Consider the following 17,867-nt stretch of genomic DNA (forward strand, 5'->3'; position numbering starts at 1 on the left):
AGTTTTGAGATTATTGCCACATTTTTCACACAGCCCCCAGTTCAGAGTCATATTACTAGACTGGGATTTTGGATTTTAATCCATAATGAGGAAATTCCAAGTCTAGGCACAGAGCTAAAGTGTCATTTGGTAGCTGCAGTTCATGATGTCCGAGAGCCTCTATGTCTACCAGCCACTCTGGACTCACAGCTTCAGGTAAGGCTCTCATCCCAGGCAGTAGGTATATTTTTAAAAACGTCTTTAGCTTCTCTCCACACAGACAGGTCCTCCAAGCTACTGACATGGAGTTCTCTACCTGGCTCCGGTGCCCCTGCTTGTATAAAATAAATTTACTCCCTGTTATCCCACAGGGGTTGAGATGCTGCTAATCTGTGCTTCCTTCCAGTCATAGAGCCAAAAAGCCTTTGACGTCAGCCCTGTTCACTATCTTGCATTTATGTATTTATGTTTCATTTGTGGTCCATGGACGTTGCAATTTTGCCTTTGACCCTAGCTGTGTCACTGTTTTATCATTTTCTACTTTATCTTTCCTTGTCGCTTGTTTGGAAATAGAGGGAATAACAGATTGATTAGAAGTCCTCTTAGCTCTTTCCATATACCTTTCTTTCACAACTTACTCTCCATGGGCTTATAAATATCTGGATTTGTGCCTTTGTCTTCCTGCCTCCAATTTCAAAACATTTGAGAGTAGACAGTCTCTCATGTAAGTCTTCTTATTTTCAGCTGCTCCTAACACAATGCCTTGCACATAGTCAAGAACTATCTGTTGAATTAAACAGTAATAGGAAGGTATGCATCAGCTTGTTGTAAGAAACATTCTCCTGGTAATTAGCATTGTACCAAAAATATGTAAGATGGATTATTTTCTCCCCTAGAAATCATCAGGAAGAATCTAAAAGACCTCTTAGGAGGGATATTATCAAGTAGGAATTTTCATACTCTTTTTTGTTGTTATTGCAGCACAACTGTTTTTTCCCCCTAAAGAATCTCACACAGGATGCTAATCAATAAAGCAGATAAAGCAGAGCTCTTCCAGGTGAAACAGAGGTAATGGACCTGGAAACCTGACTGTTTAGCTTTCATCTCCCAGGAGTCATGTTAAGGTACCCACCCAGGAAGTCATTATCACACTATAGTCCTACAAAGGATTGAGAGGTTGGTCTAAATTACTTCCAGTATCTGTAACAATTTACAGTAAATAATTCCCAGTAGTATTCTAAAGAAAGAAAACAAAAAATTAAAAAGTTAGAAATTATACTTTGTAAAATGTCATGATATATTCTGAAGCTACAGCTTCGGAAGGAAAGGAGGTTTTGTAATGAAAGGTTGCTTGGGAAAAAGAGGCTGGTACATTATAGGATATCGGTGTTGAGTGAGTTCTGAAGCATATTTGTACCCTGAGATTCCACAGAAATGAAACCTAACGAATGCCTCTTTAACCCTCCTTCAGTGATGACTAGATTTCACCCAAAACTCTCAACTGGATTTGAAACCGAATGAAATACCCTCTAAGAACCATGTGGAGCTTCTGCTCACAGTAAGATGATAAAGAAAAACACAGCCAAATCTCAAAGATAACCTTTAAAAATTTCACAACTTCCTCTGAAAAGGAGGAGAGTGGTTAAAATGCAAAGTAAAACATGGAGAAGATTCCTAGACACAGAACAGCCTACAAAAGCGAGTTAACTAATTAATGACCCTAGCGCAGTGGACTCGGCACAAAGGTCTCTGAGTGGTCTCTCAGCGGGAAAAAACATGTAAGAGTTTATACAGCTTGAGTTCCAGCCCATCTTGGTGTTATTTGGAAGATTTGCTGCTGCCTATCATTTCTAGTCTCATGGAAACCAGGCTGAGTGAAGACAAGTATTTGCACGTTTAGCAACCTATGCACGGCAGCGGGTTTGGTTTCATTCCACGGGGCGCTCTGCCAAGGGATGAGCTGCAGTAGTAATTTCTCTCTAAGTTACTGTCAAATTCCCGCTTTAAGCTTCTATCTGGGTCACCAGAGGCCAGCATATATCTTATGCAATTCAGAAACTAGGACTTGGGAAAGTAGATTTTTAAGGAGTATTGACTCAATAAATTTATATCCTCTTGACAGGCAGAGGAGCTCAAAGGGGAGGGAACTTGGTCTGCTTTCAACTAGGATTCTTGGGTTTGTCTTCCCTTTTACACATTAAAAATTCTTAGCAGTTCATATACGTCTCGCCTTGGAGAATTATAATTGCTACAGTAAATTTATTTGAATGTCTATTTTCTTAAAAGAAGCGTATGTTGTAAAAATGAGCTTTTAAGCTTTTCATATTTCAGTTTTGTTATTTGCTAAATGAAGAGTCTAGATTGTCTACGTAAGTACAGTCTCATGTTACGGGCTTCAGCATTATTCAAAACGTGCGGCGCCCTTCTTAGCTCTGTGACCTAGATAAACTATTTCATCTCTTTAAATGACAAATTTCTTTATCTGTAAAATCAGGGTAATATTCACTTTTCAAGGTGGTTGTGAGGATGAAAAGAATTAGGGAATGAAAAATCATTATTAGCACCATGCCTGGCACATGACAGATACCCCAAATACACTAGTTTCTTTCCAGTTCTAACATCCTACAAGTCTGTGACTCTGTCAGGATCCCTTTGAGGTGTACAATCAATGTTCCAATCATTTTCCATAAGGAGTCTGTGGCACACAGAGATTAAAGCTGTTTGCCAAGGTCACGGAACTTGCTGGGAAATGGGCTCAGAGCTGCTATTACCTATACAGGAAGTCTCCACACTACAGAAGACGATGGTTTCAGCCTTGAATCCTCTTTTGTCAGCTGACTGATGAAGGATTTTTCTTTCTTTCAAAAATCTATCAAGCTAGTACTGTACCATTAATAGTAAGACACACATTTGCCAAAAGCTCCTGCTGAGCTTTCTCCTCAGAAAGTTTCAATAAGGCAGCTGATCCTGACAATATTGAAAGAAGCAGATTCAGGGCTGACCACACAGCAGGCCTTTGGTGCGTACAAACAGCCTTGGGAAAGCCAGTGCTTCCTACTATCGATCTAAGTGCAAAGAACACAACTCTGATACAAGGCCCTTTGATTTCTTATCAGTCAGCACCAACTGGACCTCTGAGTGTGATTCTTCTGTTCAGAAAAGCCAGCTCCTATCACTTTATACTTGTAAAGTCCGTTTACAAGTATTGCCAGCCCTCCCTCTAACATTCTCCATGTGATGATGCTGGCTTAGAAAAAACTATGATCAACTTAGGGGGAAAAATATCTCCTATGGTCTTTTAAGTATGCCAAGGATGCCAAGGAACAGAAGCCAGTTGTGTCCTATCAATCTATTTACCTTTATACCCTCCCCTACAGTTGGAGCTCTTCCTATCACCCTGAGTTGTGGACAAGAGTGAAAGTGTCCTTGTCGGTAGAATTCAGCTGCCCTGGAAGAAAGTGTTCAGTGCTGCTGGGATACCGTAAGGGGCGGTTTCACTAGGCCCTGTCTTCTCTAAGACCATCACTGAACTATCTTTGCCAAAGGTAAGGTGGAAGAAAGAATTAAAACGCATTGCTGTTCAGTGTCTCCCGTGTATTGACATGACTGCAGTGATTCCTGGAGAAGAAGACTCTCAAGTGACCATGACTCTCGCTTCTGCTTCATGACTGAGGGAATCGAGGCGGTGAGACACTGAGGAGCTCACCTGACACAGACTGAGTGAGGAGCACAGACCCTGAGCCCGCGTTCTCCCCGCAGGGTCGTGCTTACCTCCCGCCACTCCCAGAGCATCGGAGGTTGAGACGGAGAATAAGATGCCGAGAACACATTAAGGGGAAAGGAAAAGTAGAGAGACTCCAATGAAGACATGTCAGAAAAGGCATTAAGAAAGAAAAATACAGCAGTCAGGAGAGGACCTAGGGGAGAAGCAGAGCAGAAGGGCCTAACCCGCTGGGGAGGAACCCCCCCCCCCTCCCCGGGTCTTGGCTGGCTGCCTGGTAACAAGCCCGGCCAAGAGATCTATATCCATCAGATCCACCCAACAAAGGGATCTGCGAATCATTAAAAAAAAGTTTATTTCTTTATGCCACAAATGATAAAACAGTCATAAAATAGGAGGGTTTTTTTTTTCCAGAGTAATGGCTGCAAATAATTTCAACCATCATTCCGAAGGCTCCATGTTTAACTATTGAAAAAGAAATGATGTGTTTTGAAGCCCAATCAACCCCCAGTTATCCACAAGGCATGTTGTGTACTTGCATGTAGAGATGAATTCATTTGCAAGATGGCCAAAGCTCAGTTAGCATAGGTTGGGGAGGGCCTCTGTCCTCAGAGAAAGGAAAAAAGTCATTGATCATTTCTTACTTCCTAAAGGTTATTTTCTTTTGTTATCTAATTTCAGCATAAATAAAAAGAATTGTGGCCCAAGTCGGAAATTTGGGTATTTGTGAAAATGTGTTCCAGCAACGGTGATTCTTCTCAAAGCTAAAAGGGAAAACACACACACACCACAAAGCCCTATACGTCATTAAGTCTCATTCTACATTTGTTCTAGATTTGTTATGGGGGAATATTAATTGGTCCCTTGGGATAGGTTTCTGAGTATATACAGCAATTCCAACCAAGTGTTTGTCTGGAAACAAAGACTGGTAAGCTTTGTCACTGACAGAGAACTAACTGTCCAGCCTAAGGACCAGACAGTGTAAAAGTCTGTTCTATACTTCATCCAAAGGAAGGGGAATTGTAATTCTGCAGCAATGCCAGAGAGGTCTGATGTTCTGATTTAGTACATGCCTTCTCCTACTAGACTATAAGCTTCATGAGAACAGGGGCCTTATCCTTCTCTGCCATTATTATGCCTCAGTGCCTAGAAAGTGTCTGGTACATAGTAGGTTAAGGTAGAAATTTTGAATAATTTCTATTCCTATTTTCATAAACTTTCTCATTATAGCCCGTTATCTTGAAAGGCTCAGCTCAAATGTCACCTTACTTAGAATGCCTTTCATTCACTCACTACATGTGTTGAACAACTGCCTCCTGTGTGATAGACGTTGCCAAGCTACATCTGTTCACAGTCCTTTTAATGTCTCAGGAATCTTTCTCATGGCATCTCTAGCCCAAAAGGAACACCAACAGTTCCATGTATTAAGTAGTTAGGTCCAAACAACTTAATGGGTATTTGTTTCCTAACGACTCAGTGGCCATTTGAAAACAAACAAACAAACAAAAAAACCCTATAACTTGAAAGAGAAATAGTACTTTACTTCATTTGTGAACAGCCACATCTTCACACCGAAGGGATGTATGTACCTGTGGGGCACTGCACCCCTTCTCAAAGTCGAAAATCAGATTGGAAAATGTCACCTTCAATTTCTATCCCATGTTGACTTTCCAAAGTACTTGCTTTTCACCAAAGCAACTTTGCAAAGATCAGACAGACATCATAGGAAAAAATACAACATGACCTGGGAGTTTACAGAGTGCCCATCAGACATCAAGTATTGCCGTGTTTCTGTTGAATATTTAAAATATCCCCCTGCAGCCCTGGGGGCTTGCTGTGTTCCCTATACACAGTTTCAGAAGCATGGTGTCTACACTTCAATTTGGACACTGGATGTACAGCAGTGAGACAATCAGATGAGGTCCTTCCATGACCTCTTAGCATGGTGTGCTCACCTCCACACACAGAGTTTGTCACACATTAGCTAGTTACGTGTATTTGTCTTTCCTACTAAGACCCTGCCTAATTTCCCGAGGGCAGATAGCTTCTTTTTATTGATATCAGCAACTCCTAACATCCCTAACACAGAGTAGGATTTGGGTGCTTAATAAATATTGGTTAAATAAATGAACAATTAAACAAAAGAATGAATAAGTGAACAAGTGACCAAATAAATGGCCCTGAAAAACAGCACAATGCCTTATCTTCAGCTGTTGAATAATGACTGGATTATGAGAAAGTTATCTTCCTTCCTATCTTAGAGGTGCCTCTTGGCTGGAAAATGGCCTAGCGCCTAGGCTCACGGACTGACTCCCTAAGTTGTTATTTACTACAGCATCTGTCTAGACTCCAGGGATATTTCACAGGTCTGAACGTTGTTCCAGAAAATTGAAAAAAAAAAAAAATCTGGCCAAGAAAAGTGTGTAGCAGAATGTTCATTGCTTCCATGAGTTACTATTTGACTCTTGACATAAAGCACCAAATGTGACAACTTTATTCTGTACAAAGACCCTAGGAGAAAAATGGACATAGGGCTCAAAGGGGAGTTTGCCTTATACTGACCATTAATAATCCATGTGAAGGACACCATGAAAGCTATGAAGCTTTACAACCCCAATGATGAGAATCACTGGCTAAGACGGGTGATCAAGGTCTGAGGCAAAGACAAGAACTCTGCCTGTGTCCTCACTGGCTCTCTTTGCTCTGACTCTACTATACCGCCAGCTGGGAATCTCTCACCACAGTACTGCCAGTCACTAAACCAACATAGGTATCTTCACTGGTCTACATTCAGATCCAAATCTAGTATAACCCAGGCATAATATTTTTTTTAAGAGTTATCAGATTTTAGAGCTGGAAGGGATCTTTGAGATCATGTTGTTCAACCCTCTCCTTGTTGAAGTGCAGAAACTGAGGACCCCCAAAAGTGATCAACTGGCCTAAGATCATTCTGTTCTCCGGCCATCAGAGCCACTGCTACATCTCTTGTTGGAAGACATTCCAGAGCAACAGTACTGGAGACCAGAAAAGCAGATTGTAGCAAATGAGGATGAAGCCAAGTGGCTTAGAAAAAGACATCCTCCTTTAAAATATGCCCCGCATCTTCCCAGCATTCCCTCTCCAGTCCAAGTGTCCATCAGTGCTCATCGAAACTACTGGAATCGCCTGCTAACTGGCATTTCTGCTTCGACTCTCTTCTTTTCCATCTCTCTCCAGAGTGACCTGCAGACAAACCTAGTTTTTAAAATCCTAAATCCAACTCAATTTTCCACTCCTTAAAATTCTCATTAGTTCCCTTTTGCACTTAAACTATAGCACTCCATGACATCCTGCATGATCTAGCTCCTGTCTACCTCTGGCTTTCTTTTGTTTTATCTTCTAATACTCTCTTTCCCTTGTACCCCTTTCTCTAACTCTACTAGGCTTTATCCTTTCTTTGAACATACTGTCTTCTTTCACTCTGCAGAGCCTCGGCAGTAGCTCCTCCTCCTCTCTGATTTGTTCTTCCTCCGATGTCCACAGAGCTCATTCCCTCCTGTCAGTCAAATGTCATTCCTCAAGGGGACTTCCCTGATCTTCCAGTTGGAAGTAGCTACAAATCACTTAATTCTCTGCAGAACACTGATCAGTACCTGTTATTTTTCCCTTTAAATAACTTGTCTGTCTGCTCCTGTGTAATCTGGTTTCCTCCATTAGAATGAAAGCTTCAGGAGAACTAGGTCTTGGTCCTATTCACTAATGTACCTCAGTACTGTGAAAGATTCTGTGCTCAACAATTTTTGGAACGAATGAACGATATTTTGTCTTTGTGTGCTATAAACACTTTTAGTTGTTTCAACCATCCCTCAAAAGGCAGAAATCCCTGCCCACCCACCTCCCCCTCACTTCTGATTGCTCCCTGAGAATTCTAGAAGAGATACAGAAATGTGGTTTCCCAGCAGTAATCTTGAGAACTTATTTTTTGAAGAACAGTAAAGTGTTGCAGTGATGTAATACAGTCTCCACAAAGAACTTAAGAGCTTCGCCAGCTACTGCAGGCACCTTGGCTTATTAGGTTGCTAGCTGTGACCTCTGTCAACTAAATCCTAGCTCTAGTGAAGATGAAGGACAGTGACAAGGAAACAGTTTATTAGAAACATGGTATTCCTCTAAAAGATTCAGAAGTCCATTAAAAATGCCTCATTAAGATCAAGGGGTTAAGATTTGAGGCTTCATTTGAAAAAACAGGAAGATGGTACATAAAGATAGTTTTGTGAGGGGCCCAGGGAAGGTTTGAGACCCAAGAACCCACTTCATTGCTCTGTTAGTTCACAGCTGCTGTTCCCCCTGTAGTGCCCTCAGCCTTTCCTTTCAGAGACAGAGAGAGAAAGCCTTGCCACTTTCCCAGAAAAGAGCAGAGACTGTCCAATGGGAAAGGCTGGATGAACTACATCCTTAGGAATGAGAACAGTCTACTTGGACCAGCTGGAAATGATCTAAGAATGTACCATGACTCAGAATCATACAAACAGGGGAAATTTAACTTTCTTATACTGATACATTCTGTTTATAGAATGATTAACAATATAACCCAAAAGTGTATGAGCTGATGTTTCAGTCCAGCCAGAGAAATTGGGAATCTGAGGAGATGTTTTCAGAACCCAAAGAACAATTATGTGTAGCAAGTTCAAAGACTAGAAATAGAGGGTGAATCTTTGCGGAAAAGTGGTTCAGAAGAGCCCTAGGAAATTGTCCAGGGATTAAGGAGTGACCTGGAGGCTAAGCTAACAAGAGGCCCTCAGGTTTTTCCAAAACAAGTATCTGAAAGGGGAATATTTAATTGAATTGTTCTGAACTTTTTAGTTTCAAAAATTATGACAAGATTCTTTCTTGTGAAATTTTCATTTGTTTTTTTGGCAATGTTGCTTCTGTCATGGCCAAAAGCCGGGGGGAAAAAAGCATCAAAATACTGGAAGACTCTAGGTTCTTGTAAAAAATTCAGTGTCAGTGTGATTCTACAAGCTGAAAAGAGTTTGACTCGTGCTATGGGTTTTAAGTAATGTTAGGTCAGTCCTAGCCAGCATCTGTCTATGAAAATGCTCATGATAGCAAGGAACTTGTGGGCTGTTTCTGAAGAGCTTTAAGGAAAGAGTAGACAGACATCTACTTTATGCTTTAGGCATTCATCTACTTAGGATAATCTGAACCCTTTCTACTATTCTAAAAGATAGAAAGAAAAGGAATAAAAGTTAAGGAGATTCTTTAATAACATCATTTTAAAAATCATAATATATATCACCACAATAAAAGGGATAATTAAAAAAAAAACCCAATAAGCTGAAGTGTATTTACATCAAAATTTTTGTTTCATACTATTACTAAAACAAACTTGGTCAAAACCATTTTTTTTTTAATTAAGGAAAAAAAAACTACTACAGCTATTTGATCTTTTTTATCAAGTGACAGTTGAGTGAAGGGTGCATGTGTGGTGAAGAAGATAAGGACATGGATGTGTTATGTGGTACGCAGTGTTCTAAATGGAAAGGGAGAAACAGACTAGGCAAAATTTTCTACTGAACAATTACTTCCACTCCCAATTATCAAGCATTCTTTGAGCATAAGAGTTCCTTATGCTCCCCCTGGTCAGACATTTAAAATACATACCCTGTTCATTCATTTTCATCTTTCCCATCTCATCTGTATTCTGGCCATGGGTCACCTCCATTGTCCATTTTCCCTATGCCTGCTTCAGTGCATCTCAGTGCCTGCTTCAGTGCATGCCAGACTTACGTCCTAACACCTTCCTGACCATGTTCTCTATAAGAACACACTCTCTAGCCTCAGTGGAGCCCTCTGTGCTGCCAACAATTCTTTTCTTTTGCTTTGCTGGCTTCCACTCAATTTCCCCAGTGGCTGTGCCAGGCCTTCATGCTGACTTTCCCAGGTCTGACTTCCCTCCTTCACTACAGCAGAAGAGGACTGAGAAAACTTCTCCACAGAGAAGTGTGAGCCTGTCCATCACAGGCAGCCTCAACTTTTCTCTTCTTCGAAAGCTTTCTCATATCCCCACCCCATCTTTCTCAGTTTGTTCGTTTCTGTTATTTAAGAATAGAAAGTATGTCCTTTTCTCTGCTCATGATTCCTTCTCTTGTCACCTAGTGTCTGCTTTGGGATGTGTGGCATCCAGTCTACCCTTATCTGCACATTTCATCAACCTCTCCTTCCAGATCAACTCATCTCCTAGGGATCTCTAAACCAACCAACCAACCAACCAAACCAAACAAACAAAAACAGCCTTCCCACCCTTCTGTAACTCTACAAATGATGAAGTGTCTCTGTCAACACTTGTGAAAAGCTTCTACCCATTTTCTCATTAATATGCTTTACACACTGTGATCTTGATTTCATTCCTAACATATGGGAGAAAATGCTCTCCCACTGGCCTTTTCTTCAGACTTCATCCTCTTGTCAGCATTTATCATACAGTGCATCTCCAAAACTTCTCTTTTACTTCTTCAGCTACCTCTTTTGTGGTGCTTCGTATGGCTTCTTTTTCACCACGTCCTTTTTCTTTCTGAATGCAGCCGTGCACCCAAGTCCCAAGGGTCCCTCCTCTCATCATTCTATTTGCTCTACCTAAAAACTGCTATCAGATCTTCAAATTCTGTATTTCTTAATTTATGCTTCTATCACTTGAGCCATGATCTCTTTTTTCAAAGATCCAAACCCCCACAGCTTAGTTGAATATAACACCTACCAGTCCAGCTTGTAAGTTAAACTCAACAGTGCCTCTCAATAAAAATTACTATTTTCCCCTCCTAAAGCTCCTCTCAATGTTTGTACTTCTTTTTAAAATTTTTATTTTTGTTTTTGGTTTCTTTTTGGCGGGGGTGGGGGTGGATAATTAGGTCTACCTACCTAATTTACTCTGCCCCTGACCTATATCCTCCCCCCCATTGTTTGTACTTCTGATAATAACATTCACCATTCTTCCAGAGGACTGGTACTCATTCTGCATTTAACAAATACCTACTGTATGCTTAATATAAGTAAGTCAGCAGTTCTAGGCACTGGGGATAAAGGGATAAAGAAGTGGACAAGGTAAATGAGGCTTCTAGCCTCCTGGAGTTTACATTCTAGAGTTGGGAAACAGAAAACAAGTAAGTAATCAAACAGGATAAATTTTGGTAGATATAAGTACTAAAAAAAAAAAAGTAAAATGTGATTGATTGACTATTGTAAGGGATGGGGTTGGGCAGTGGGACAATCATATTAGATAAAGTGGTCAAGGAAACCTCTTTGAGGAGATGGTATTTGAGCTGAGGCCCAAATAAGAAAGATGCTCTTCATGTAGATACCAAAGAAAGCTGCTCTAACAGAGGGATCAGCAAGTACTAGAATCCTAAATATGTCTATGTTTCTGCTTCCTTTATTCACACCTCATCACTGTAATGTCTCTAATTTAAATAGCTTGTTAAGTCTTGCAAGGAGACTTTAATTTTGATCTGTCTTATACCTATTTCCTCCTGGATTAAGCCCTCATTACTTCCTACTCCCAGTATGTTTCCCTTTCCAGTGCATCCCTCGCATCACCACAGAATTAAGCTTCCAGTTGAACTCTGCAATATCATACATTCACTCCACAACCTCCAATGAGCCTCCATTGTGCACTGGACTAGTCTAAACTTGAAAGCCTCACATTCAAATCTGTTCAACCTCAAAATATCTTTCAATTCTTCTCTTCCATACCGAGAAGTACAATCCCCCTCAAATTAGTGTCCAGAACACACCTTCCACGTTTCCATCTCCAAAGTTGCCCTTCACGTCTCCTCTCCTGGACTGGCTGTCACCCCCTCCAACCCAACCTGGGCCAGTCGCAGCCCTCCTAGCTCCTTAGCTCTCTCTCAAATCACCTCTTTTTTGAAGACCCTTCAGATTTCTCTCTGCTTTTAACCCATAAGAACATCATCCCTTTCTTACAACATGTCATATTTTGCCCTAGAATGTGGTTATGTGCACATCTGTCTTCTCATTCTACTTTCCTTACTGTAACACAGATGTTTTAAGACAGTGACCACATGCTATTTATCCTTGCAGTAGTGCAGTGCTTCACACACAGCTGGCACTGAATATTATTTGTTGAACAAATGAATTTGTCAAATCTGAGTCTGATTAACTGATATTTACTTCATGATATCCAAGTGGTTTACCTTTTATCATTCCTCTTACTTGTTCTCAGGGGACCTAGATGTAAAGTCAGAAAGCAGAGTGAAATACAGAGAATCCTTTTTTTGAGATGGTCTAGTTAGTTTCAAATGATTAAATGCTCGTATTGAGGAACATTAAAAATACCTCTTTTTTGACCTGCATAATCCATACACTGTGAAATAAATAACCCTTGGTGAAGTACTAACTGGTTGATTTCTGCTCAGGATACATAAAACTGGTTACTACTACTCAATGCTTAAAAATACATTATCACAATCACAGAACTTCAACACTTACCACATTACTGCACGTTCTATATCGAATATTTCTTCCCTCACAGCTCCTAGGTCACAAAAAGAAAAAAAAAAAAAAAAAGAACTCATTACTACCTATGAAAGCCCCCAAATTTGAGCTGTTTTCCTATAAAAACAATTTCCTCTTAATCCTACTGTAAGAGCCTCTCTTTCTGAGTATGCTCTTAGAGGAGTTACTATCAAGTGATAAGTTGAGTACACTTGAAATTGCATATGTAAATTGATTTCTCCATGAGGGTTGAAACTAAGCAGTCATTTTGTTTCAGAAGTTGTCAGAGTAAGTGCTTATAGTGAATTCTTACTTAATCAAATAAATTTTAATGCAAGATTTTCTCAAAAATATTAACATTAAATGAATTCTCTCAATTGTTTCTAGTACAAAACTAAAGATAGATTTCACTAATAGAACTTAGATCTTGAATATGATAAAAATTGGACTTAATATTCTACATGTCTTTTAAAATTACATTTAAGGATATGAAGAGTCATAATTCTTAAAGATTTATTTTCATTTCTAAAATACATGCTTATTGTAGAGGTTTTAGAAAAAAATATGACACAAAAGGAAAAAAATCTCCCATAGTTGTCTCATCTAAAGATAATCACTATTATTTTGATTTATCAATTTCTTTCCAGTGTGGAGGAAATAACATCATTTATACATGTAATTTTTCCACTTTATAGCTTGTTTTTTTCCACTTAAAATTCTTTGGTGCTATTTTCCCACCCTTCTGAATAACTTTAAAGACATCATTTTGAGAGCTACATACTATTCCATCAAATGATATGATTTGTAAAATCATTCCTTCATTTCTTGTCATGTAAGTAATTTCCAATTTGGGGTTTTATAAATGATAGTGCAATAAACAACATCCACGCATATATTTTATCCAAGTTTCTGACTATGTCTTCAAGAGAGATAAGCTTTTAGATGGGGAATTACTGCACTAAAGGGAATCAACTTTTATAAGGCTCTTGATAAACACTGCCAAATTGCATTCCATAAAGGTTGTACCACTGTGTACGCCCACCAGTAATACATGGGAGTTTCCGTTTTAGTCAACTCTTCTGAACAAAACCATTAATTTTTGATTAACCATTCAATGATGACACTTAACAGTGGTACTCTGCTCTTTTAAAAATAACTCATACTTAAAAAAAGACAAGTGAAATATAATAGGAAATTCTGAGAGAATGATTATACTACTAATAGTTATGGAATTCCAGGTACATTTCTAAGTGTGTTGTGTGTATTAATTTATATGCTCTTCTCAAGAACTCTGGGAGACAGGGTACTATCATTACACCCGCTTTACAGATGAGAAAACTGAAGCTGAGGGAGGTTAAGTCACTTGCCAAAATTACACAACTATTAAGGAGTAGAGCTGAGATCTGCAACCAGGCCCTTTGGCTTCAGAGCTTATACTCATAACCATGACGTTTACTGCCTCCTAATTCATTGTTTGCTCAACACACATGCATTGAGCTCCTATTATGTGCTGGGCAATACATCTACTTCTGAGAATACAAAGAAGAATGGATATGATTTCATCTTCACTATTCAGAAAATTACTCATATAATTATAATTCAGTGTAAGAAATGCTAGATATTGTGTTAGGTATTAAGACTATTATCAAAAAAAACTGTCATCTGAAAATACAGTTACACAAAGGCTATCTTAGGAGATAGGTCCCAGGCTTGAAGACTTGACTATAAACAGATTGACAATATTAATATTCATTAAACAACAGAATGTGTCAAAGGAAAGAAAGGGCTAGCCAGGCATTAAAATCACAGGGAAAAAAAGAGAATGAAAGAAATACTAGGTTGTGAGTGCCCAGCCCAGCAAAGTCCCAGGCTAAGGGCCAATGAACTTCAAGTCCTTCTGGCCCCATCGACTAGGCTGCTGCCATCACCAGAGAGAACACTCACACTAACTGAGCTGATGCCAATGAATTTTCTGTTCCTCCCAGGAGGACCCCTCATTCCAATGCCATGATGATCAAGCAACTTGACAAGAGTGGTCTGTTTTCATGCCTGCTAAGGGGCAGACTGTGCTTGCCATGCTGACACGGGTATTCTGGTCCATGCTATGGACAGTTCTATTTCTCACTGTAAATTAATAACTGGCATTCTAATTTGAAATATTAATCTCGTCATTGTGAGACCACTTCCAAGAGAAGCTAGGTTCTTGGTGTGAACGCTGAAAACTTCAGGTTTCTGAGTTTTAAAAGATGAGAGCTAGCCTCCAGTTGATGGTAAATTTACAAAGTAATTAATTCTATGACCTGGAGGGCTTTGGTAACAAGCCATCTAGACATCAGTGTTGGCTGACTGTGAGATGGTTTTCATTTTTGAAATTCCTAGTGTATATGTGATAGGGTATAGTGGTTAAGAGTACTCACTTTGAAGCCAGAATCTTTTTTCTGGACTCCTGACCCTATTCCTGAGATGTTATACCTTAGTTTTGTCATCTGTAAAATGGGATAATATCACATATCTCCTGGGATTATTATGAGGCGTAACTGAGTTAATATTTGTGAAGTACTTTGAACAGTGCTCACATATTGTAAGCATTATGCAGACATCTAACAAATAAATTGTGTGAAATAGATGTACAAGTATAATAGATATCAAAAGAGAGTTACAGTTATGTGGAGAAGAAACTGTAGACAAAGATGTAGAGGAATGAAATACACAGTGTGTTAGCACATTTTCAAGCAGTTCTGTTGTTTGGGTTTATGTGGGAAATTGCAGGAGATGAAAAAACCTTCTAATCGTGAATTCTGCAATAGGCAGAGGGGAACCACTGAAGGTTTTAAGCCAAGGGAGATACAATGATGATTTCTTGTTTTTTAAAAAAATGTTTCGTATTAATCATAAAGACCTTCAAACACTAAGGTTTTTCACCTTCCTTTTATTTTCTTTTCCTAACATTATCTCCCTGGAAGGGATAATGGAAACACATCTGAGTTAAGATGTGTCTGATCATCTGGGTCTAGACTTTGCTCTTCTCTTTGCATGAACCTCACATCCTCCCAGGGTTTTTGCTTCCTCATCAGTCAAATGGGTATCAACATGGCAGTGCATGACGTTATGGTCACCAACTGAGATAGTTTACAGAGGCTCTAACTAAAGCCCCTGAGGTTATTACAGAGATAATGCTTACTAAACATACGAAACAGAAAAAGGCAGAAAAATACCTACTTCAATAATTTAAATAAGCCTTTTCCCAGATATTTTAAACTATGAATACCTACGCATATTTTAAAAGCATCCCTGACATGGACCTAGAGATTATCATACTAAGTGAAGTAAGTCAGACAGAGAAAGACATATCATATGGTATTACTTATATGTAGAATCTAAAAAATACTATAAATGAACTTATTTACAAAATATAAACAGACTCACAGAAATAGAAAACAAACTTAATGGTTACCAAAGGGGAAAGGCATAGGGAACAGATAAATTAGGAGTTTGGGATTAACAGACATACATTACTATATATACAATAGATTAAAAAAAAAACAAGGATTTACTATGTAGCACAGGGAACTATATTCAGTATCTTGTAATAACCTATAATGGGAAAGAATCAGAAGAACATATATGTGCGTGTGTGTGTATGTGTATATATCTGAATCACTTTGCTAAACACAGTATTGTAACTCAATTACATTTCAATAATAAAAAAGCATCCTTGCATAATAGGAGATGTAAGCACATAATGTACAAGAATGACTTAAAATGCTTCTTATTTAGCAAAAACAAAACAAAAACAAGCACAAAACATAGCAAAGGGAAAAAAAACCAAAAAACACTTGCCACCATTTCCAAAGAATACCCTGTAATTGTCTAACACCTAATACTGATTTGCAAATAATTTAGTTATGCTACTGAATTAAGTCTTCCCTTTATTATATTGTATTACTTTTTGAGCAAGAGCTTATTTAACTTGACTGTAATATGATATTAAAGTGGTAATGCTTAAGTTTGGAAAAATCTTTATTATTGAAAGACATGATCAAATTGTGAATAATAATATCAATACGAGTCTCTATTATACATAGAGTGCCTGCTGCAGGTATCCGGTCCAGGATTAGGTATTCTGTGCCCATTACCTCTAACCATCCAGCAACCGCAGGTTTTGTTATTCCCACTTAACAGATGAGAAAACTGAGACTGACAAAGAGTAGGAGACTTAAAGCCATATACTATACAGAAAAGAGAGAACCAGGGATTGGGGCCCCGGTTTGTCTAACTCCAAAGCATATAAGACAATAATAATAATAATAATAAAGGAACAAGATGTTCTTGAGGTGTATATAATACTGGGTTAAATCTGGGAGGCTTAGCAAGGAGTTGGCTCGGGGTTTAACTGCCCCTTACTTTCTCCATCAATATATCACTTGCTTCTCAGTTCTGGTAAATCCACTTCTAGTGAGTAAATGACACCTAGACACACATTATACATTTGGAACATGTCCAAGAGAACCATGCTCGTCAGTAAAATGTAACATGAAGGCGCTTCAGTGCAGAGAAGCTTTTATTTTTCAAACATCCCAGTTCATAAAATCTGAATGCAAATTTTATTTAAGTAATACAGTGACTATTCTACCACAAGGATTTTAATTCTTGACAAGCGTGAATTGCTTCTTCCAAAGCATTTATCTGGGCACAAAAGCCTCATATGAGAATTGAGCAGCAAAAAATATTTTCTTCTCATTTAAAAAAATTCTTTTTAAAAAGCTAGTTTGTTAATATAAAACAGCTGAAGGATTTTCTCCACATTTCAACAAACTAAAATTCACCTCTGGAAATGAAAACAAATATTAGAAATTTCAGTCCAAAATGGTTTCCGAGAAAGTGTACAGACCAGTGATAACAGAGGATTTAAGTAAATACATCTGCTCAGTGCAAACTGTGAAACGGTCACCCAATTGTATTTAGAGTTAAGTACCATACCAGTTAATGAATCAGAAACTAGTTCAAGCAGAAAAGAACAAAACATAAATAAAAATACATTTCAAAACAAATGTGCACAGGAAGTTCCTTATTTATATCAGCATTTTATGTGTACCCAGTCACTTAGTAATTTTGATTTAGTTCCTTCTCCCAAGAAAAGGAAAACACCTTGGTCACAAGCTGTATTTGTGAATTATTTAGACTTTAACTCACTTATAATGAGATTAGTATAGGCTTAAAGCATACTCTATTGGTCTCCAATTAACACAGAACAAACCATCCAAACTCTTCCAATCTTAAATTCCTGATGTTACCTTAGTTTCAATTACCATAATGTAACAACCTTAGAAGAGATGAGTTTCCCTAGAAAATTAAAAGCCCTCTTTCCAGGCTTTAGCAATTTGTTGGCTTCCCACCCTCCCCCCATCCCCGGCTTATATAAGTCTTTAAAAGGGGAGAGTATATTCAATTTATCTCTCATCAGGAATAAAATCTGGTCAAATACATCAATTTAAATTAAAAATTCTCATCCCTTCTCTAAACAAACAGATCCTTCTGATGACATAACCAGACTTTATCCTTGGTGTGAGTCAACCATTTCAAGAAAATCTGGTAACTGTGTATTTAAAACGCCAGACTTTTGAAGGGCAATTGCACTTACACTGGGCTCATGAAGCTTTGCCTCTGATTTCCAAAA

The 17,867-nt window shown here is 38.6% G+C and overlaps 1 protein-coding gene across 4 annotated transcripts in view; it reads right to left on the reverse strand.

Moving 5' to 3' along the window:
• ADAMTSL1 (ADAMTS like 1) overlaps nucleotides 1–17,867 on the reverse strand; it is a 373,405-nt gene that overhangs the window by 310,280 nt on the left and 45,258 nt on the right. For all 4 annotated transcript variants that reach the window (XM_064490187.1, XM_064490185.1, XM_064490186.1 and 1 more), the window contains exon 3: nucleotides 12,185–12,230. In XM_064490187.1, the coding sequence (XP_064346257.1) occupies nucleotides 12,185–12,230 (46 nt within the window). The remainder of the gene's footprint in view (nucleotides 1–12,184; nucleotides 12,231–17,867) is intronic.

Source organism: Camelus dromedarius, chromosome 10, assembly GCF_036321535.1.
Source record: "Camelus dromedarius isolate mCamDro1 chromosome 10, mCamDro1.pat, whole genome shotgun sequence".
Taxonomy (NCBI): Eukaryota; Metazoa; Chordata; class Mammalia; order Artiodactyla; family Camelidae; genus Camelus; species Camelus dromedarius.